The sequence below is a fragment of the Pseudochaenichthys georgianus genome, chromosome 17 (assembly GCF_902827115.2).
Source record: "Pseudochaenichthys georgianus chromosome 17, fPseGeo1.2, whole genome shotgun sequence".
NCBI lineage: Eukaryota > Metazoa > Chordata > Actinopteri > Perciformes > Channichthyidae > Pseudochaenichthys > Pseudochaenichthys georgianus.
Window position 1 is genome coordinate 2,882,264 of NC_047519.1, and position 17,419 is coordinate 2,899,682.

General features: G+C 41.7%; 1 protein-coding gene across 2 annotated transcripts in view; it reads right to left on the reverse strand.

Annotated features, from left to right (window-relative positions):
* The window catches only part of agla (amylo-alpha-1, 6-glucosidase, 4-alpha-glucanotransferase a), a 74,404-nt gene that overhangs the window by 37,597 nt on the left and 19,388 nt on the right, over positions 1–17,419 (reverse strand). For both annotated transcript variants that reach the window (XM_034104976.1, XM_034104975.1), the window contains exons 2-3: positions 12,252–12,377; positions 8,779–8,989 (exon numbers count right to left, since the gene is read on the reverse strand). In XM_034104976.1, the coding sequence (XP_033960867.1) occupies positions 8,779–8,989; positions 12,252–12,342 (302 nt within the window). In that variant the 5' untranslated portion in view covers positions 12,343–12,377. The remainder of the gene's footprint in view (positions 1–8,778; positions 8,990–12,251; positions 12,378–17,419) is intronic.

The following is a 17,419-nucleotide window of genomic DNA, read 5'->3' on the forward strand; positions in this document are numbered from 1 at the left end:
AAGAATAAACAAGTTTAAATGATTTGTTGTGATCATATTCTAAAGATGTTTGGATTATTGAAAAGTATACAGCTCCCTTTCATCTGAGTGTTGAGAGCTGTATCCATAAATTCATGTTGGGCTCAAAGTAGGGCTGCTCGATTATGGCAAAAATCATAATCTCGATTATTTGGGTCAATAATTGATATCACGATTATTAAAAACGATTAACCATTTACTTTGAAAAACATCAATTTATTGAAGAAAATAATTTGAAAAGTATGTTTTTAACAGTTGATTACCCTGAACTTTAAGTATAATTCAACTGAAAAACCTATTTAAAAAATAAATAAAATCGTTTTATTTCGATTATGTTGTTTTCATAATCGTTGCAAGCCAAAATCGTAATTGCGATTAAAATACGATTTAATTGAGCAGCCCTAGCTCAAAGTGCACCAGATTGATGCATTCAACTTCAACATTTAAAAAAAATCTTCCTGGGGGTGCATGCCCCCCGACCCTCGAGGATGTGACGTCCACCACCAAATAAAGCAGGTTAAAATAATTAAATTGCATACATTTTATTTTAGTAAACACTGCAAACGGGTCCCACAGACCCAAACAGCACTCAAAGGTTAAAGGTAGCATATAATAATGTTAAAATGTGCTAAATATATACACTGCAAAAAAAGAGGAGTAAAAGTAGCTCACGACTCGTTTTATTTTTTGAAAGTAACCCTCATCCTAAAAAAAGTTGGAGACCCCTGTTATAGAACGATACATATGACAATTTTAAGCTTGGCCTACCATTTTATTGGAGCGATGAGGAACAGGTGGGGCTTGAAAAGGCCCACCTGTTCAAAGCTATTACAAACGGCAAATATCCTCATGTTGCCATGTTAGCAAAGCGCTACCTGGCTGTATCTGCTACCTCTGTCCCTAGCGAGAGGGTGTTCTCCACAGCAGGAGACATTGCTAGTGCCAGCTGATCTGCCCTTTCGGCAAGCAATGTGGACAAGTTCATCTTTCTTTAAAAAAACATGAAAATACAATGAAAAGCAAGTCCTTATGTCAAACTGGCTGCTTAGGTACTAGTACAGATTATTTCAGTTCATCGAAATGCTGCACCTTAATGTTTATCTTATTATATTTTGTATTTATTCGAGTGAATATTCATAGTTTAATAATAATTAAAAACCCAACACTAATAGTTTATGTTTTGTGAGTACTAGTACAGTAAAGTTCAAATACAGATTATTTCAGTTCATCGAAATTCTTTATTTTATTTTGTATTTATTTGAGTGAATACATTATTCACAGTTTAATAATAATTAAAAAACAACAAATATTTTATGTTTTGTGATAAAAAATTATCACAACACATAAAATATTTGTTGTTTTCGGTACGTACCGAACCGAACCGTGACCTAAAAACCGAGGTACGTACCGAACCGAAATGTTTGTGAACCGTTACAGCCCTATAAAATAGAGGTCAATATATATTCCTACAAATTCAACAAATGTTCTATCCTGTAGCTATTGGTTAATGTTCCTCAAGGGTGCTGATCTGTTGCTCAGGATCCTTCGTTCAGAACGTGAAGCAGACTTTCAACTTCACCTGAATAGCATGTGTGAAGTCATCCCTTGGTTCAGAGCTGCTGGAAGAACCAATTATGCCAAGTACATGCCGGTCTACGTTGCAGAAATGAAAGCTCTTGAACATGAACAACCAGAAGCATACACATTCATGCATGAAGGCGGATTTGTTGTCCGCCGGTCAGAGGATCACAGCTTCAACTGTGTGGCGACTGATCAGGCACTGGAGCAAACCATTAACCGAGAAGCAAGAGTCAGGGTGGAGTTGTTGGCTTCACATTGCGAAAGGCAGCTCTCACAAGATGGTTGATGACAAGGCATGTGACCACAGCATACGTGGATGCCATGAAAGACCTTTGTGACACTGATGCAAAGGGCCCAAAAGCACACAGAGAACATGGAGCCTCTAGAATGGACAGAGATGAGGGAGACATACAAAAGATAATGGAAGCTGTGGAGCAGAAGCAGGACCCCTTTGACCTTGATAGTATCCCTGAGGAACTGATCAATATTGCAAGTGGTCAGGTTGCATCTGAGAAAGTTGCAAAAGAGCTGTCAAGTTTCCTCCAAGATGGTGTCGAGCAGAATGCCATCTTTATTGAACAACGCCTGGCAAAGAGCTTCTGGGATCCTGAGGAAAGAAAACAGTGTGCAACCTTCAAAGACAGATCAGGTGGAGTCAGTACTAGAAAGGTTCACATGGACTCAGATGTGCTCTTTCGAAGATGACTTGCTGTATCCAAGCAAAGAGAGGTATCCATGGAGACTGATGTCTCATGAACTTGCTGCTGTCCCCCCCTCTTTGTTTTATGATGATGGAAGCATGGGAAAGTCAACAAAAGCCGACCTTGCTAACTAATTGGAGTCAGTAGTTGAAGAGACACAGCAGTTGCCTAATGTTGCTGAACCATCTGCATACATCATCGATGGCATGGCTCTTCTACAGAGTCTCCTTGACTCAGGCTTTCAGACATTCAATGACCTGGGTGAGTGTGTCTGGAAGAAGATCACAACACTAATGGAAAAGGAAAACAACAACTGTGTTGCTCTAGTGTTTGATAGGTATGATCATCCACACTCAATCAAAGACCTGGAAAGGCAAAGAAGAGGCACCATCCAAGCAAGCAGATCTACACATGTCATCAAAGCCAAAGTTCCTAACCACAGGAAATACCTCAAGGTCAGTGGTAACAAGGCTGCTTTATGCAGCCTTGTTACCAACTACATAGCCAATACAGGGCCCAAGAGAATCTCCTCAGAGAACAGTCCTTTTGGCAGGTGGCTTCGAAAATGGTGAGGAGGTCAAAGTGGTCAGCAAGTCAGGTGTTGACAACTTGACAGATCTGTACAGTGACCAGGAGGAGGCTGACACCAGATTGGTATTACATGCAATACATCTAGCAGAGTCTCATTCTGGGCCCGTCATCAGATGTGATGATCCCGACGTACTGGTTTTGCTTGTGTATTATTCCAGCAAAGGAATGTTTGGATCCTCAACGGTGTTCATGCACTCTGGACATGGCCCAAGGGAGAGGTTTGTCCCAGTCTGTCCCATCGCAAAGAAGCTTGGTGCAGCATTGTGTGCATGTCTACCTGCATGCCACGCCCTCACAGGTTGTGATGCCACAAGCAGCTTGGACAGAATTTGGAAGGCTACTGTGTTTACAAGACTTAAGACCCATCTGAGTGACTTAAATGAGATGGCCAGTTTTGGACTTTCTGGAAGTCTGGAGGAGGCTATTCCTGTGGCAAGAAAGTATGCCCTCCTTCTGTATGGCCAAAAGAAAAGGGAGGATGGCCGTCCTTGCACCACCTTGGATGAGCTGAGGTAGACACTAGCATCTACAACAGATTCATCAGCTGCAAATCTACCCCCAACAGAAGATGCCTTCCAGCGACATGTATTAAGAGCCATGTACCAGAGCGCAGTGTGGTGTCACAGCCATGTGGCCAAGCCTCATCTCTGGAACCCAGTTGGTAGAGGGTGGAGGCTCAGAGAAGATGGGTCTATTGAACCAGTGATGTTCGTCAAAGAACCTGCACCTAAAGAAGTCACATCACCCACCTATACTGTAAGGACGGAAAGGGCAATGATAGCATGTCTTTCAGTAGGCTTGACCTGCAGAGTTTTGCTCTTGCTCTGACTGCCCAAATTTGAGCCATGTTGTTTTTGATGACAATGTGGATGAGTGATAGAGATGTGTTTATATGCATGTATCCCCCGGCTCCCACTAGCTTAGGTTTACTTAAGTTTAGATAAGAACATTTAATTTGAATACTAAAGTTTGTTAATCTAAAAACCTGTTTCCTTGTCTCTGTGTCTCACCTTCTAGTCCCTGGCACATTTTGGCTGCAGTTGGGCATAACAGTGTATAAAGACACCATCAACGTTTAGTGACATAACTCGATGAGTATGTAAGCTACCTTTACACAATTGGTATTGCTGGATTGAGTAGAACCACACCTTTTCAACAAGCGCCTGTGTGTGTTGCTATGGCAATCCATGTCAGGGTCAATACAAAGTAAAGAGATCATTCTACATAGATGCATTTCTGCCTATTGTAGGTATGTGTTCAAATGACTGTATCTCCAATTTACAGTAAGATATTGACATTCAGTCTCTTCTATAATGCAGAGGGATGTCCTGACCTCAGGTATGCCAAGTTTTAAACCTATCAGACCTTCCATTGTGAATCTACATGAGTTGGTATGCCTCAACCCCCAGACGGCCAACCTTTATTTTTAGTGTGGGGTGTCTAACTTTATATATCAATTTCACCACTTTTGCAGTAAAATATTTTTATACAACAATCCATTTCATGTATGGGAGGCCTTAGAGATGATGAAAAAGTAAGTTGTGTTTTGTCCTAACTCCGGGAGGGGTATCTCAAAAATGTTGGGGCCATTGTCACTAGCCTATCTCCCCCCTGCTCCTCTTTGAGGCAGCAGCAAAGACTAGTTTTCTCTCAACAAGTTTTAAAAGTGTATCTTACCTTTTTTCACCTAGTTAACTTTTTATTTATTTATTCATGCATATTTTACTAATCACATTACATTTCATTTAGCTGACGCTTTTATCCAAAGCGACTTATAATGACTGATTACAGGGACATTCTCCCTGGAGTAACTAAGGGCTAAGTGCCTTACTCAAGGGCACACTAGTGGTGGTGTTCCTGGCCGGATTTTAACTCACAGTCTTCCGATCTTCAGCCCACCTCACTATCATTAGACCAGGGGTTCCCAACCTTTTTTCCCAAGAGCCCCCGCAAATGAAAATTATACATTTCTTTCTTTTTATGTCTTTAATACTAACTTGAATTTTTATTACAATTAATTAATCAATTATTTTTTATATTTTATTGTAATGTAGAGACAAGGCTTTAGTGACAATCATGTATTGCCTTACAGGTTGGGAACCACTGCATTAGACCAATCACTACCCTCTCAAATGGAAATATGTGTTTACATAAATGGTGACCACACCGTTTGAGACCCACTGAGAACTTAGACTAAGTTAACTATCTAAACACTCAGAGAGTCCTTTACCTCACCTGAGCTGAGGTTATCCCGAGCTTGAATGACACACAGAGACCAATCAAGGGCTTTGATTTATGATCTGTATGACAGTGGCCATGTCGGCAGGCCACATCATGTGGACAGCCAGTCACCCTGTGTGAGGCAGGCCACTTAACAGGCCAGAAGGAGGCGAGATCAGTGCAAGGGAGCGAGGGATCATTGTCCACAAGTTAATCGATCGCAGATGGCGTCGTGGTCACGAACGAATAAGAAAAACAATTATATAAAAAAAAAACTATTAAAAAAAAACAAAACTAAATGGGTCGCGAAATATACTTGGGCGGCCGTTAATATACCTGGGTGGCCCGCCCAAGTATAGTCTATGTGTGGGAAACCCTGTTGAGTGTATCACCGTATTACATTTTGATGCAAAGTCTTCCTTCAGGTCTTTCTTTAAATTGTTGATTGCACTCAGAATTTCACCTGAATATTTATCCTGCTGCGACAGCTCTTCTCCCTCCTCGTATTCCATGTAAGGCCAGGTTGAGACAGCGGTGGCCAATCTTCTTCGGATAAAGTTTCCAAAACGTCATCCTTTCTAGTTGTTTTCTTGCGTGGAGGCATTAGTAACACCGTTATGACTGTGTAAATTGCGTTTTCCTTTTACCTCCCACGTTCCAAATAGTTAATTTACAATATTAGGGCAGAGCGACGACTGAACTACGTCTGATCAACACCGCGCCATAACCGGAAGTCCCCAACTGAATCAACAAGAGTACTTTCTAGTACCATACAGACACAGAGCAGAAAAGAATGACACACATGTGTTTATTGTCATTCTACCACAGAGGGTTAGCACAACGGAATGAAAAGCTATATAGCTATAGTCCCTTTATGCTAAAGAGAAAAAACAAACTCATGTGTTGTGGTAGTTAACGAGTGTCACAGGAGGCTGCTCTGTAGACTGGAGGTATAACAGCAGAGACGTCTGTATCTCCTGCCAGACAGCAATTACTTTCAAGTCATTTCAACTTGGGTCGGGAACAAGGGAACTACCATTTCCAAAGTGAAGGATTAACTAATGCTTGGCTTTTCAAATCAAATGAGAAGTCCAAAAGTGCTTTTGATTCAATCAGAACAACTACTGCATACTCCTTATCTGGAAACCAATGTCATGAAAAAGCTAATAATGGATGCTGACAGGGCTCAACAGTAACGGTTGCCAGGTTGCCATTAGCAACCATTCAGAAAAAATTTCACAACATAAAGAAATAAGGACGGCAAACAGCTAAATGTGCACCCCAAAATAGATAAATGATGATATTTAATTATTGTTGTGACCAGTCGGAACCTGATACTTAAGTTGCACGTGCATTGGTGTGATTACGGAGCCAGAAAGCGATGCACGTTTACTCGCGTGCGTGGTGCGCCGTGTGTTTGTTTTACAACAAATGGCGAAGCAAATAAAAGTTTGACTGTGCGGTAGGGCTGTGCATCTTCACTGGTCTCACGATTCGATTACGATTATCCTGTCAACGATTCGATTCAGTTCGATATCCCGGTGCATCACGGTGCATCACGATGCATCACGATTCATACCAATGCGTTGCATCCTCAATTTTCTATATTACTGCACATGGCTTATTTTTCATCAATGCATGCATGCAGTAAATACATATGAACTCTCTTTTTATTACTTAGAAAGTGCTTCAGAAATCAATAACATAAATGTCTTGACATTAATTTATAAACCAAAATTAATTAATTGTATAGGTCTAGCCTCCGTGTGTGCAGTTGTTCCATCCTCAAAAACAAAAAGCTAATGCTTCTGCAGTCGAGCTGCAGCTTCTAGCCACGGTCTTCTGTTAAGAAAGGACACTGAATGTCCTGAAGGAGGCTTCACACACAGGACCTGAGTCTGAACACAGCAGACAACAGGAGGATTTACAACAGCATATACAAACTAAAATACTGCATGTGGGTGCACACTCACATTCTCTGTTTTACTGTTACATAAATCCCATGAATGTATGAGACTAAGTTAGCTTCATTATATCTCAGTGATTAAGTGAATAACAACGTTTCTATCGGGTCACTATCAGCCTGTCACTCATTATTTTCAGGAGGGGGCGGGGCTTGGAGGAACGGAGAGGAGACGGTGATCGCGGAAGCTTTTTTCCTCCTGCCTTCACAAACTTTACACACGTATATATCGTCTGCAAATTGCTAGAGGACATTCATACTCTGCAATCCAAGACTTAATTAGATCCACCAAAAACCTGACATGATTGTAACGCGATTATTTTTGAAAAACATAAATCCCTGTCTGTGTCTCTGAGCCGCAGCGACACGGAGTGATTCAGAGCGGGTCCTTCTGCTGCTGGTTCTGGACTGGTCTTCTTGTGTTGGTGGATAAAGCAGACTGCTCCGTGTTGCTGTGCCGCTCTCACGTCTGTTCCCTGATCTCTGCGTCACCGACCGATTTGATATTAAAGTGACAGAAAAAACGTTGTAGTAAAGCCGCGGCCGGAAAATCAGGAAGCAACGTTACTACTCTATAACCGATTATCTTCCGTCACTGCATCGAGACCGAATCGTCCACGTCCGCATCGCAATGCATCGTAGAAACGATTATTTTCAACACCCCTACTGTGGGGTAAAAAGTTCGGCCAACCCGTCAACATCTCAAACGAATGTTCAAAGTGATTCAACTGATAAAGATCAACCCGAACGAAAAGCAAAGAGGAAATGTGTAAAGTCTTGGGAGGCGAAATATATATGTACATTCTGCGCCGTTGTCCATTCACTTCCGGTAAAAGTTCCTTCAAAATAAGAGTCCTGATCTTATTACTACCAAAATAAAAGTGCCAAACGAAACTTTATTAGGAAAATATTGGCATACAAATATAATCACTTCTATAAAAAGGTAACACATTTGAAATATAGTTGGACATATTAAAGGTAATTTACAGCATTAATAATTCATATCTAATTCTTAACTATGAATGGTTTTCATGTATTTAACATTAGAAATGTATTAGTCTGGCCAATGACAGACTTCAATGCTGAAGGGCCAGTGGATCTATGGTGGGGGTCAGCACACATTTGAAAGGGAGACAACGGATGACCAAGAAACTAGTGACTTGCTCAATTCATTTGTGAGGGATCTGTGAAGAACATGACAACAGCTGCACTTGAGGGTGGACAAGTTTCCTTCCACTTAAGTTTCAAATAAGTGTGTTGATTACTTATTGTAAAGCATTTGAACATTCTTTTGTGTCACATGTTCATTATTAAGTTCATGTATAACTGTATAGTATCTTCATTATTTAAAATATAAGGTGACTAAAAATGGCAACCGTATTTTCAGTTTTGGCAACCAAAAGCTGATGCCTGGTTGCCAGCCTGGCAACTACTTTTAAAAGTTAGCGTTGTGCCCTGGCTGAACTGGGATAATTTTTTTAAAGTGTTATTTCGTAGGTCAAGATGTTTTTGCTAGTATCATGTTAGGTGTTATGTTATGTTGTTGTCATATTGTTGGACACTATGATACATCACTGTCAACAGCCCTACTTTCAGCACAGAGCATCGACAACAATTCAAGAAGCTAAAACATCAACTGCCTAAAGCCTGTATTTCTTCAGTTTTCATCAATACAATAATATTGCACAACTGTACGGGTCTTACCCATATCCAAAGTAGTACTGATAGGACCCAGCAATCTCGAGGTCCAGAGAGCAGAACTTATCAGAGTCATCCTCCCTCCCTGTTGGGTAGCTCCACGCCAAAACATGGAAGAGGTTTCGTTTAAACTGCTTTCCTTCAAGAGGATAGTTGGTGTGCACCATCACCCTCTTCCCCTGAAGGCTGGGAGCCAAGCGGAACTGGAGCTCGAACCCTGAGGACACAGAACATTCTGGGATTTATTGCGTTATTTCAGCACATGGTATTCATGAAAGACCAATGTCAGGACCCATTGGCTATCAGTCTGAGGATGATTAAGAGGGAAAAGTCAGGGGATTTTGGGATACCGGATATCCGGGCCCAGACTCCATCTTCTTTGTGCTTCTTATTGTTTACAGCCTGATTTGAGAGTAGAGGGGTGAGCCCACTATACGAAACAGAGATCAAAGGGGCCATGTTCAGCTCATCTTCAGGTTCATATTAGTGTTTCCACTCTGACATGTCTCCATGCTTTAATGTTCAAAAAGCTCTCATACCGTCTGTGCTGCAGCACCTCTTTTCACCCTCTGTCTGAAACCAGAGCCCAGTCTGCTCTGATTGGTTAGCTGGCTCTGTTGTGAATGGTCAAACGCTTAGAGTTTTTTCCTTATTCCCTTTATTTTTGCACCACCATACACCAAAGCCAATTCCTTGGATGTGTAAAACGTACTGTACCGGGCAAACAAATGATTCTGATTCAGACCATTTACATGCACAACAACCTATATAGCACACCACAGGAAAGGGAACACCTGAAAAAGCACAATTGGGCCACTTTAATAAAAGACAAACTCTTATGTTTAATTGCTTATAGCTGTGCCAATAATGTTTTTGTGGATTCTATAGAATTCTCTTCTCTCAACATCAGTAATGTAACATGCAAGACAATCCCTCCTTCAAACTCACACACAGATCTCTGCTGCTCTGGTCATTCACTATAATGTGGTAACTACAAGTTGTTACTGACTTCTATGTGTCACATTACAATCCTGCTCTAAAGACACTGAATACAAAAATAAACCACTTTCCGAGTTCTTATACTAAATCCCTGCAATATCCGTTGTAAAGCTCCATTTCTCTTTCATATATTCAAATCCCGCTTTTTTCTCATTTCTATTTCTTGGCTCTTTCATGTTGTTTTTTTCACTCAACCAAAGCATATTCTACTTGCATTCCTTCGTGATAAAAGTCCAATACCAATCCCCTGCACACTTGCTGGGGGCCATTGGACTTCTAGACCCTTACAGTGCATAACCTGAACTCACCTTAAAGAGCCTGTGACACGGTTTTCCCCCATCATCCAAACCCATCAATTTGAGTACATATTGTCCCCTTGAAAACCGTTACTGAACTGATTTTGGATATTTGTACTTTGATAACCATTAATCTGCCTTCAATGTTGACAATTTTCTGGATCTTCTCGCGGATTCTTCAAGTCCCGCCAAATGATGGGTGACGTCATTGCGGGCACAGCGCTCCAGCTGCACCGTCCAGGATCCCAGCTTCTGCATGTAAACCTTTATATATATATACAGCCAGATGTAAACGCACGACGGCGCACACAGCAGCAAGCTCAGACAGCGATGACAGGTTCATGTTGAACGTGTCTGAGAGCTCATATGAGGCTGAAGGATCGGTTTATGTTGTATCTGTTAGAAGTTTAGGAATGAGGTGCGTCAATATGGGCGATCATATGGTCATGTAGCCAGTGGTGGAATGGGACTACAAATCATCCCGGGACTCTCGACCGGCCCACTTCGGTACCGCTAGTAAATTGTCAACGGGGGGAGTGGGGGATGTCAGGGGCGGCGGGTGCTGTAGATAGTAAATGTAAATATGTAACTATTTGTGTCACTGCATCCTGGTAAAATACAAATATAATGTATAATGTCTGTGTCTTTGACATTAGCGCTGCTAGCCACCTGTGCCCTGTACTACGAAGCCAGTTCAACAGACCCTGGATATGTTTGAGTAACAAACTAACAACAACAAACTAACAAACGAGTTCTCGCTAAGCGGTCCTACGACGCTGGTTATCAACTCGGTAAATCAAGCCAGGGTTTCTCTCTCCAGCTGAGAGCGCGTTCACGTCTAAGACACGAGTGGATCTGACTTTAATTACATTTGTCTCGAGTGTTTCGTCAACATAATGTGTTAAATAATACTTCTGCATCCAGTCTGTGACACTGTGAGTGTTGCACGGCCAGATGAGGCTGGAGAAGCTGACTCAGATAAGGAAATATATGATATATTATGATATTATATGATCGATGATCTGATTGATGATGTAATATGAATGATAAGTGCGACACGTCGGCGTCTTCTCTGCATACGGCAGTTTAAACTGTATTTTCTTTATCCTGTAATATGACTTGAGAGATTTAAACTCCGCACACTGAGTTGATCTCTTTTCTATAGACGCCGGAGGCGGGCAGCGGCAGGTAAAAGAAGTTATTTAGCCTTCTCAAACCTGAGCCTCACGCGCCGCCTATGGGGGATGTGCTCGTGACTTATCCGACCGGCCCACTTCGGTACCGGCCCATCGGGATTTGTCCCGATGGCCAGTCCGCCACTGCACCCAGCCCACGTAAATTGTCAATGGGGGGAGCCTCGCTGCGGGGAAACGGTGGACCTAGTGTCCCGATCGGAGTGGGAATAATAATAATAATAATCCGTGCATTTTATCCATTAATTTCCCCAACATTGTGGTAAAAAAACCACACGTTTAATCCATGTTGGTGTACTAGAACTACAAAAAGCATCGGTTTGTTTTCTCATCAGGAAATGCAGACCGGCTCAAACAAACGATCATTTAATGTATCATATGTTCGCCGAATTGACATGAAAGCACTAATAAATGTAGTTTCATCCACTTGAGTTTACAACCACAAAAATAATCGATTTGTTTTTATATCAAATCTGACGGGAGGAAATTCAGCAGCTCTCACTCCCGATTTTTAATCCTAATATAATCATCATCTTCACCACGATCATTTATGTTTATGTCGCCGAATTGACATGAAAGCACTGACACATATGAATATACTGTAGTCAACTTCACTAAAACGTTATTAACGTGCTTAATCTCAGTAATTCACCATTTCTACGCATGACAACACACGTTGTCCGTGTTTGGCTCTCTCGCCGCACAGTGAAGCGTTCCCGCATTGACGTCACTTCCGGCTTCCCCCAAAACTTCAAAATGAGTCAAGGAATTTCCCCGCGATGTTCGAAATTATTGATATTTAACGGAACGGTATCGCTTTTTCTTTTTTAAACTGACGGTTCGAGATTACTAGGAGCCCAATATTTCATTGCACAACAGTTGTTGGGATGGTGTCACAGGCTCTTTAAATCCACCACCAATGTGTGTTTATGTCTAGAGGACCAGACGATACACATAGATCTAGTAAAGGAGTTGCTTGAAGCAGCATTACCTTGTTCCAGTCTGAACAGGGTCCTCTCTAGATTCTCCTTTTCGTTCAGCATTAGGACTCGAATCTGCTTCAGGTGTTGAAGCAACATCATCAGAAGACCTCCCAAGTTAAACAAACCCTGGCCACCTGAAAGAGAGGAAAACAAAGGTTACTGTAGTTATAAACATGCACTTCCATGAAGCACTTTTTCAGATCTCAGATGCTGAGATATTTGTCCCCTTGTTTTCAGTGAGTTTTCACACATTCATTCAAAAAAGTGTAGTTTTTTCTGGTGCCTGTAACTCTAGTACAATATTTTGTTATGGTTAAAACAAGTTGGGGTTAAATGCTAATTTAAAATAACCTATTCATTTTTGAAGTTCTGTTAGGGCAATAGTTTCAGACAAGACAGACACATGCTCAGGGGGTCTTCTTCGCTGCTTTTGGTGTATTTTGTGGCCAAAGCACAGCGCCACTTACAGGCCCGGCATATATACTACAGCGTCTCCAGCGGGTCGAGCGGTCTCGTGTGGACGGACACGTTTATTGAGCCGATTCCGTGTGGACGGAAGACTTTTTTGATATCGACCTCTGTTCGTTTTCGTCTCCGTGTGGCCAGGGCCTTAATCACTTTGTGGTCAAGCTGCTGCGGTTGTATTTACCAAAAGGTGGAGCAAAACACACAGCTACAAACTTACTCAGGGTGGAAGAGTTTGAAATCAGACAGAGGTGGAAGAAGTACTCTTGTGTAGGAATACTCTGTTACAAGTCAAATGTTACTCAAGTCAAATTAGAAAAGTGTCAGAGAATATTTTAAGGATATCTCTTTGTGTTTTAAGATTCTCAGTCTTTCTTGCATGTTCCTGCAAGTAATTTCTCAGGAAGACACAGGTCAAAAGGTCTTTTGCCTTTCCTGTGGGGGAGGGGTATGGGCACAGGAGAAGTTGCCATACAAACAGTTTTTTCTATCCAAGGTCTGGTATTGATTACCAAAGGCGGGAATATAGGCCACTCCTTTCTTTAATGTATAGATCTGCGCTTTGCCCCTTTGTCTTCAGAGTTCGCGGGGCAGGTCATCTGTAGAGATGTGAATATGCCTTGTGAACCCTCCGGCCGTTTTGTCTCTCAATACATCCCAGTGTTTGACATCAGAACTCCTGCTCATCCCGTGTCTCTCTGAGTCCTGACTTTCCATTGCAACAGAAGTTTCCCTTACACATTGGCGTTGTCGACAGGATACCAAAAGATCTTCAGAGACTGGTAAGTGTGATTTCAAATTTATATATTTGGATATTGTCTTACCAGAATCTGTGATTGACGGTATCATAAAATTACCTGTGAAACTGAGCGGCTGCATTTTTTTTTTTTGGTTTCTCTACTCTTTACATCTGGGGGTGTGACCAAATTTGGGTTCGGAGAGACTTTAAAGAAGGGCATCAGTAAAGTGAAGCTTCTGCATTAGGAGCAATGTGATAGATTTGTATTGAAACAAATCACCGAATTCTGGAGGTCTCAGTGGTCAACTGGTTAAATTAACAGCAGGGCATCGGCTCAAATCTGCCTGCTGCTGCTGCTGCGGGGAGTGTGTGAATTCTCCACCCCCCCCTGCGGGGAACAGCAGGCAGAGAAGAAGGAGCACAAAGTGCTACATATTATTTTCCTCACACTATTTATCGATTTGGAACTAAACAGAACGATTATAAAATGGGAAGCGTGGTATGCGGGAATGTGGCATAGAGCTGTGATTTCATAACTGATGAGTTGTTACATTTGGCTGTTGTTGGAAGACAGGGTACTGGATTAAATAAAAAGAACAGCAGTTTAAAATAAGCAGCCAGAGATATTTTCCTCCATTGCCTCTGTGTGCATGGCTCCAGCAGCAGTCGATGGTGTGTGTGTAAATACTTCCCCTGTCTGGGTGACTGCAGCCGTGCAGATGAGGAAGAAAGTCACAGCCCTTTAAGGCAGTGTGAGAAAAAGTTTTTAGAGAGTACTTGTCCATGGACAAGTGAGTTTGGCAATTTACTTGTCCGAAGACATTTTTCACAAAAAAAAATTGGACAAAAATTGGGGCCACTGGAATCTTCTTCTTCGTCATCGTATTTTACACTTTCCCACGGTTTTTACGACACCGCTAACGTAAGTGAGCGGTAAGATTTTACTGCATCACACATAGGGTTGGGTATCGTTTGGATTTTAACGATTCCGGTTCTGCTTTTCGATTCCGGTTATTTTCGGTTCTCGATTCCGGTTCTTTGAGAGGGTAAAAATAAGTCCCATGACAAACTGGGAGAAAAATATATTTATGAAAACATTAAGTCAAATCTGTATTCCTATTTACAAATCACTTCATACTGTTTAATTTCTTACGGTTATTGAATACAATTATATAAAAATAATCTCTGCATTGTTTAGTTAGTTCTAAGTGGTGCAGTTTGAGAATGTACAGTTGGCCCAGTCTCCTCTGATGTTACACTGCAACCTGCCTGTGAGACAGAGTCCAACCACACATGTCCAACACATAGGCCTAATAATAATAATAATAATAATAATTAGTGCTGTCAAAATTATCGCGTTAACGGCGGTAATTAATTTTTTGAATTAATTGCGTTAAAATATTTAACGCATTTAACGCATGTGCAGAATGGCCCGCCTCATACGTGCCAACAGTGGCAGCGCCAGGGTATGGCTGGGGTAGGCTACACCCATACCAAGAAATGGCTTAGCCCCACCATGACATATGATGTTAAAGTAAGCAAAATAAAGTCTGCCAACTCGCGGAGTAAATTGCACAGACAGCAGTTAGTAAGATTGATTTCAGTAGCCACGGTTTTGAAAACTTTTGTCACGTAGTGATCGTCTTCTCAATAGAACATCTTTGATAACGGCGTGGTGTTGTTGCAGGAAGTCCCGACGGAGAATACTTTTGCTGTAGTACAGGGCAGAGCCATATAATAGTAATAATATGGCTCTGGTACAGGGGTGCACATAACTGGTACCGACGTACTTGTGAAGCTTTTCCAGAAGGCGGTTAGATCACCGGACGACAGAGTCGGTCTCCGTGTGCACAGACAGGGCTGCTGTTAACGTCGGTCTGTACAACGGAACTGTGCCAAAACCACGCCAACCGGCTGCGGAGGGAGACTCCCCCCTTCACTGGAGAACTGCGCTAAAACAGCTGATCACAACGTTCACACTCTGTGGTCACGAAGTACTCCACTAGCCCCCCCTCTGTCGACTTTCCTGAAGTACTCCCCCGTTGATAGAAATCAACACGTAATGAATTAAGACCCCACGGTTTGATGATTGATAGGTGTGTGGGTTGTCTTTCATTTTGACATGCAGACATTTTTTATAATAAACATAGATACTGTATGTTAAATGGATATATCCGCCTTCTTTCATTTATCTTTCCATTCCCAACAATATACATAAATAAATGGCATATTTTGGACATAGTTCGAATGGTGATTAATCATGATTAATTAATTTTTAAGCTGTGATTAATCTGATTAAAAATGTTAATCGTTTGACAGCCCTAATAATAATACATTATTATTATCTCAAAAAGAAAGATGCTAACAAATAATCTAGGAAGTTTAACCACTTAGATTAAACCGGAGGTGACAAGTCTCGGTGTCATCCTGGACTCAGATTTGAACTTCAACGCCCATTTAAACAAAGTGACCAAAATAGCTTTCTTTCATCTCAGAAACATAGCGAAGGTAAGACCATTCATAAATCACATGATGCAGAGAAGCTAATTCATGCTTTTATATCTAGACTACTGCAATGCACTATTCACTGGTCTCCCCAAGAAAGCTATTGGAAGACTCCAGCTCATTCAAAACTCTGCAGCTAGACTACTAACGAATACCAAAAGGAGGGAACATGTTAGTCCTGTCTTAACTACTCTACACTGGCTTCCTGTAACTTTTAGAATAGATTTGAAGGTGCTTCTCCTCATATACAAAGCTCTGAATGGACAAGGACCCAGCTACATTGCTGACTCTCTAATGAACTACACACCCGCCAGAACACTGCGATCATCAGATGCAGGTCTATTAGAGGTCACCAGAAAGAGTCCTAAGAAGATCGGTGATGCAGCCTTTGTAAACTACGCCCCAAAACTGTGGAACACGTTACCCAACAATATTAGGGAAGCCAATACATTAGGCATTTTTAAAAGGCAGCTTAAAACCTATCTCTTTACCAAAGCATTTGACTGATTTTACACTATTATACTGCACTATTCTCTGTGATTGACATTGCACTATTTCTCTATGTTTTATTCCCCATGTTTTTATTTTTAATTATTTTATCCCACTTTATGCTTTGCTCTTGCTGCTTGTTTTACACTGATTTTATGTCTTATTTTTTACTGATGTAAAGCACTTTGAACTGCAATCTCCTGTATGAAAGGTGCTATACAAATAAAGTTATTATTATTAATATATTTATAGTAGGGATGCACGATAATTATCGGCCCGATAATTATCGGTCCGATATTAGGAATTATGACGTCATCCCGATAAACCCGATACCAGTATTAATAGCCCCGATAATATACAATATATTTTTTGGGTAAAAAAAAAGAAAAAAATACTGCGGTGTGGGTGGATTGGGATGAGGGGCGCTTGTTTTTCACTAGGCTCCTCCCGTTTTGCCAGTACTGTGGTATTAGTGGTTTAGGAAGAGGGGAGTTCTTCACAAATCCAGCGCTCCCTAATACTTCGAACCTGATCAGTCACCAGAAACATCGCCATCGCTACGATGGTGTGTTAAAAGCGTACGAAGACAATAATACAATACAAAGTGTGTGTGTGTGTGTCTGCGCGCGCGCGTTGGAGCTATGTGCAACTCAAGGCATATGCTCGAACCGGAGCTGCAATCATGTTGCTGAGTGTGCTGACTTCTCCTACAATGTCCCGCTGTCTGCTTCCTGCATAAAGTCAAGTGCTCGGCGCAGTTGTGGCGAAATGTCGCTCCTCTGTTTTCATTTAAACAGCTCCTTATATCCGTTAGCTCAGCTAGCTAGCACCAGATGCTAACAACAACAATGCACGTAAGGTCTCTCTCTCACTCGGGCCACACATACACACACCCTCCCGGTCCTCCCGATGGCCAGTCGGTGCCTGCTGGTGAGCGTGGAAGTGTGGTCTGCTGCAAGCGGGCAGCAGGAGCGGGGC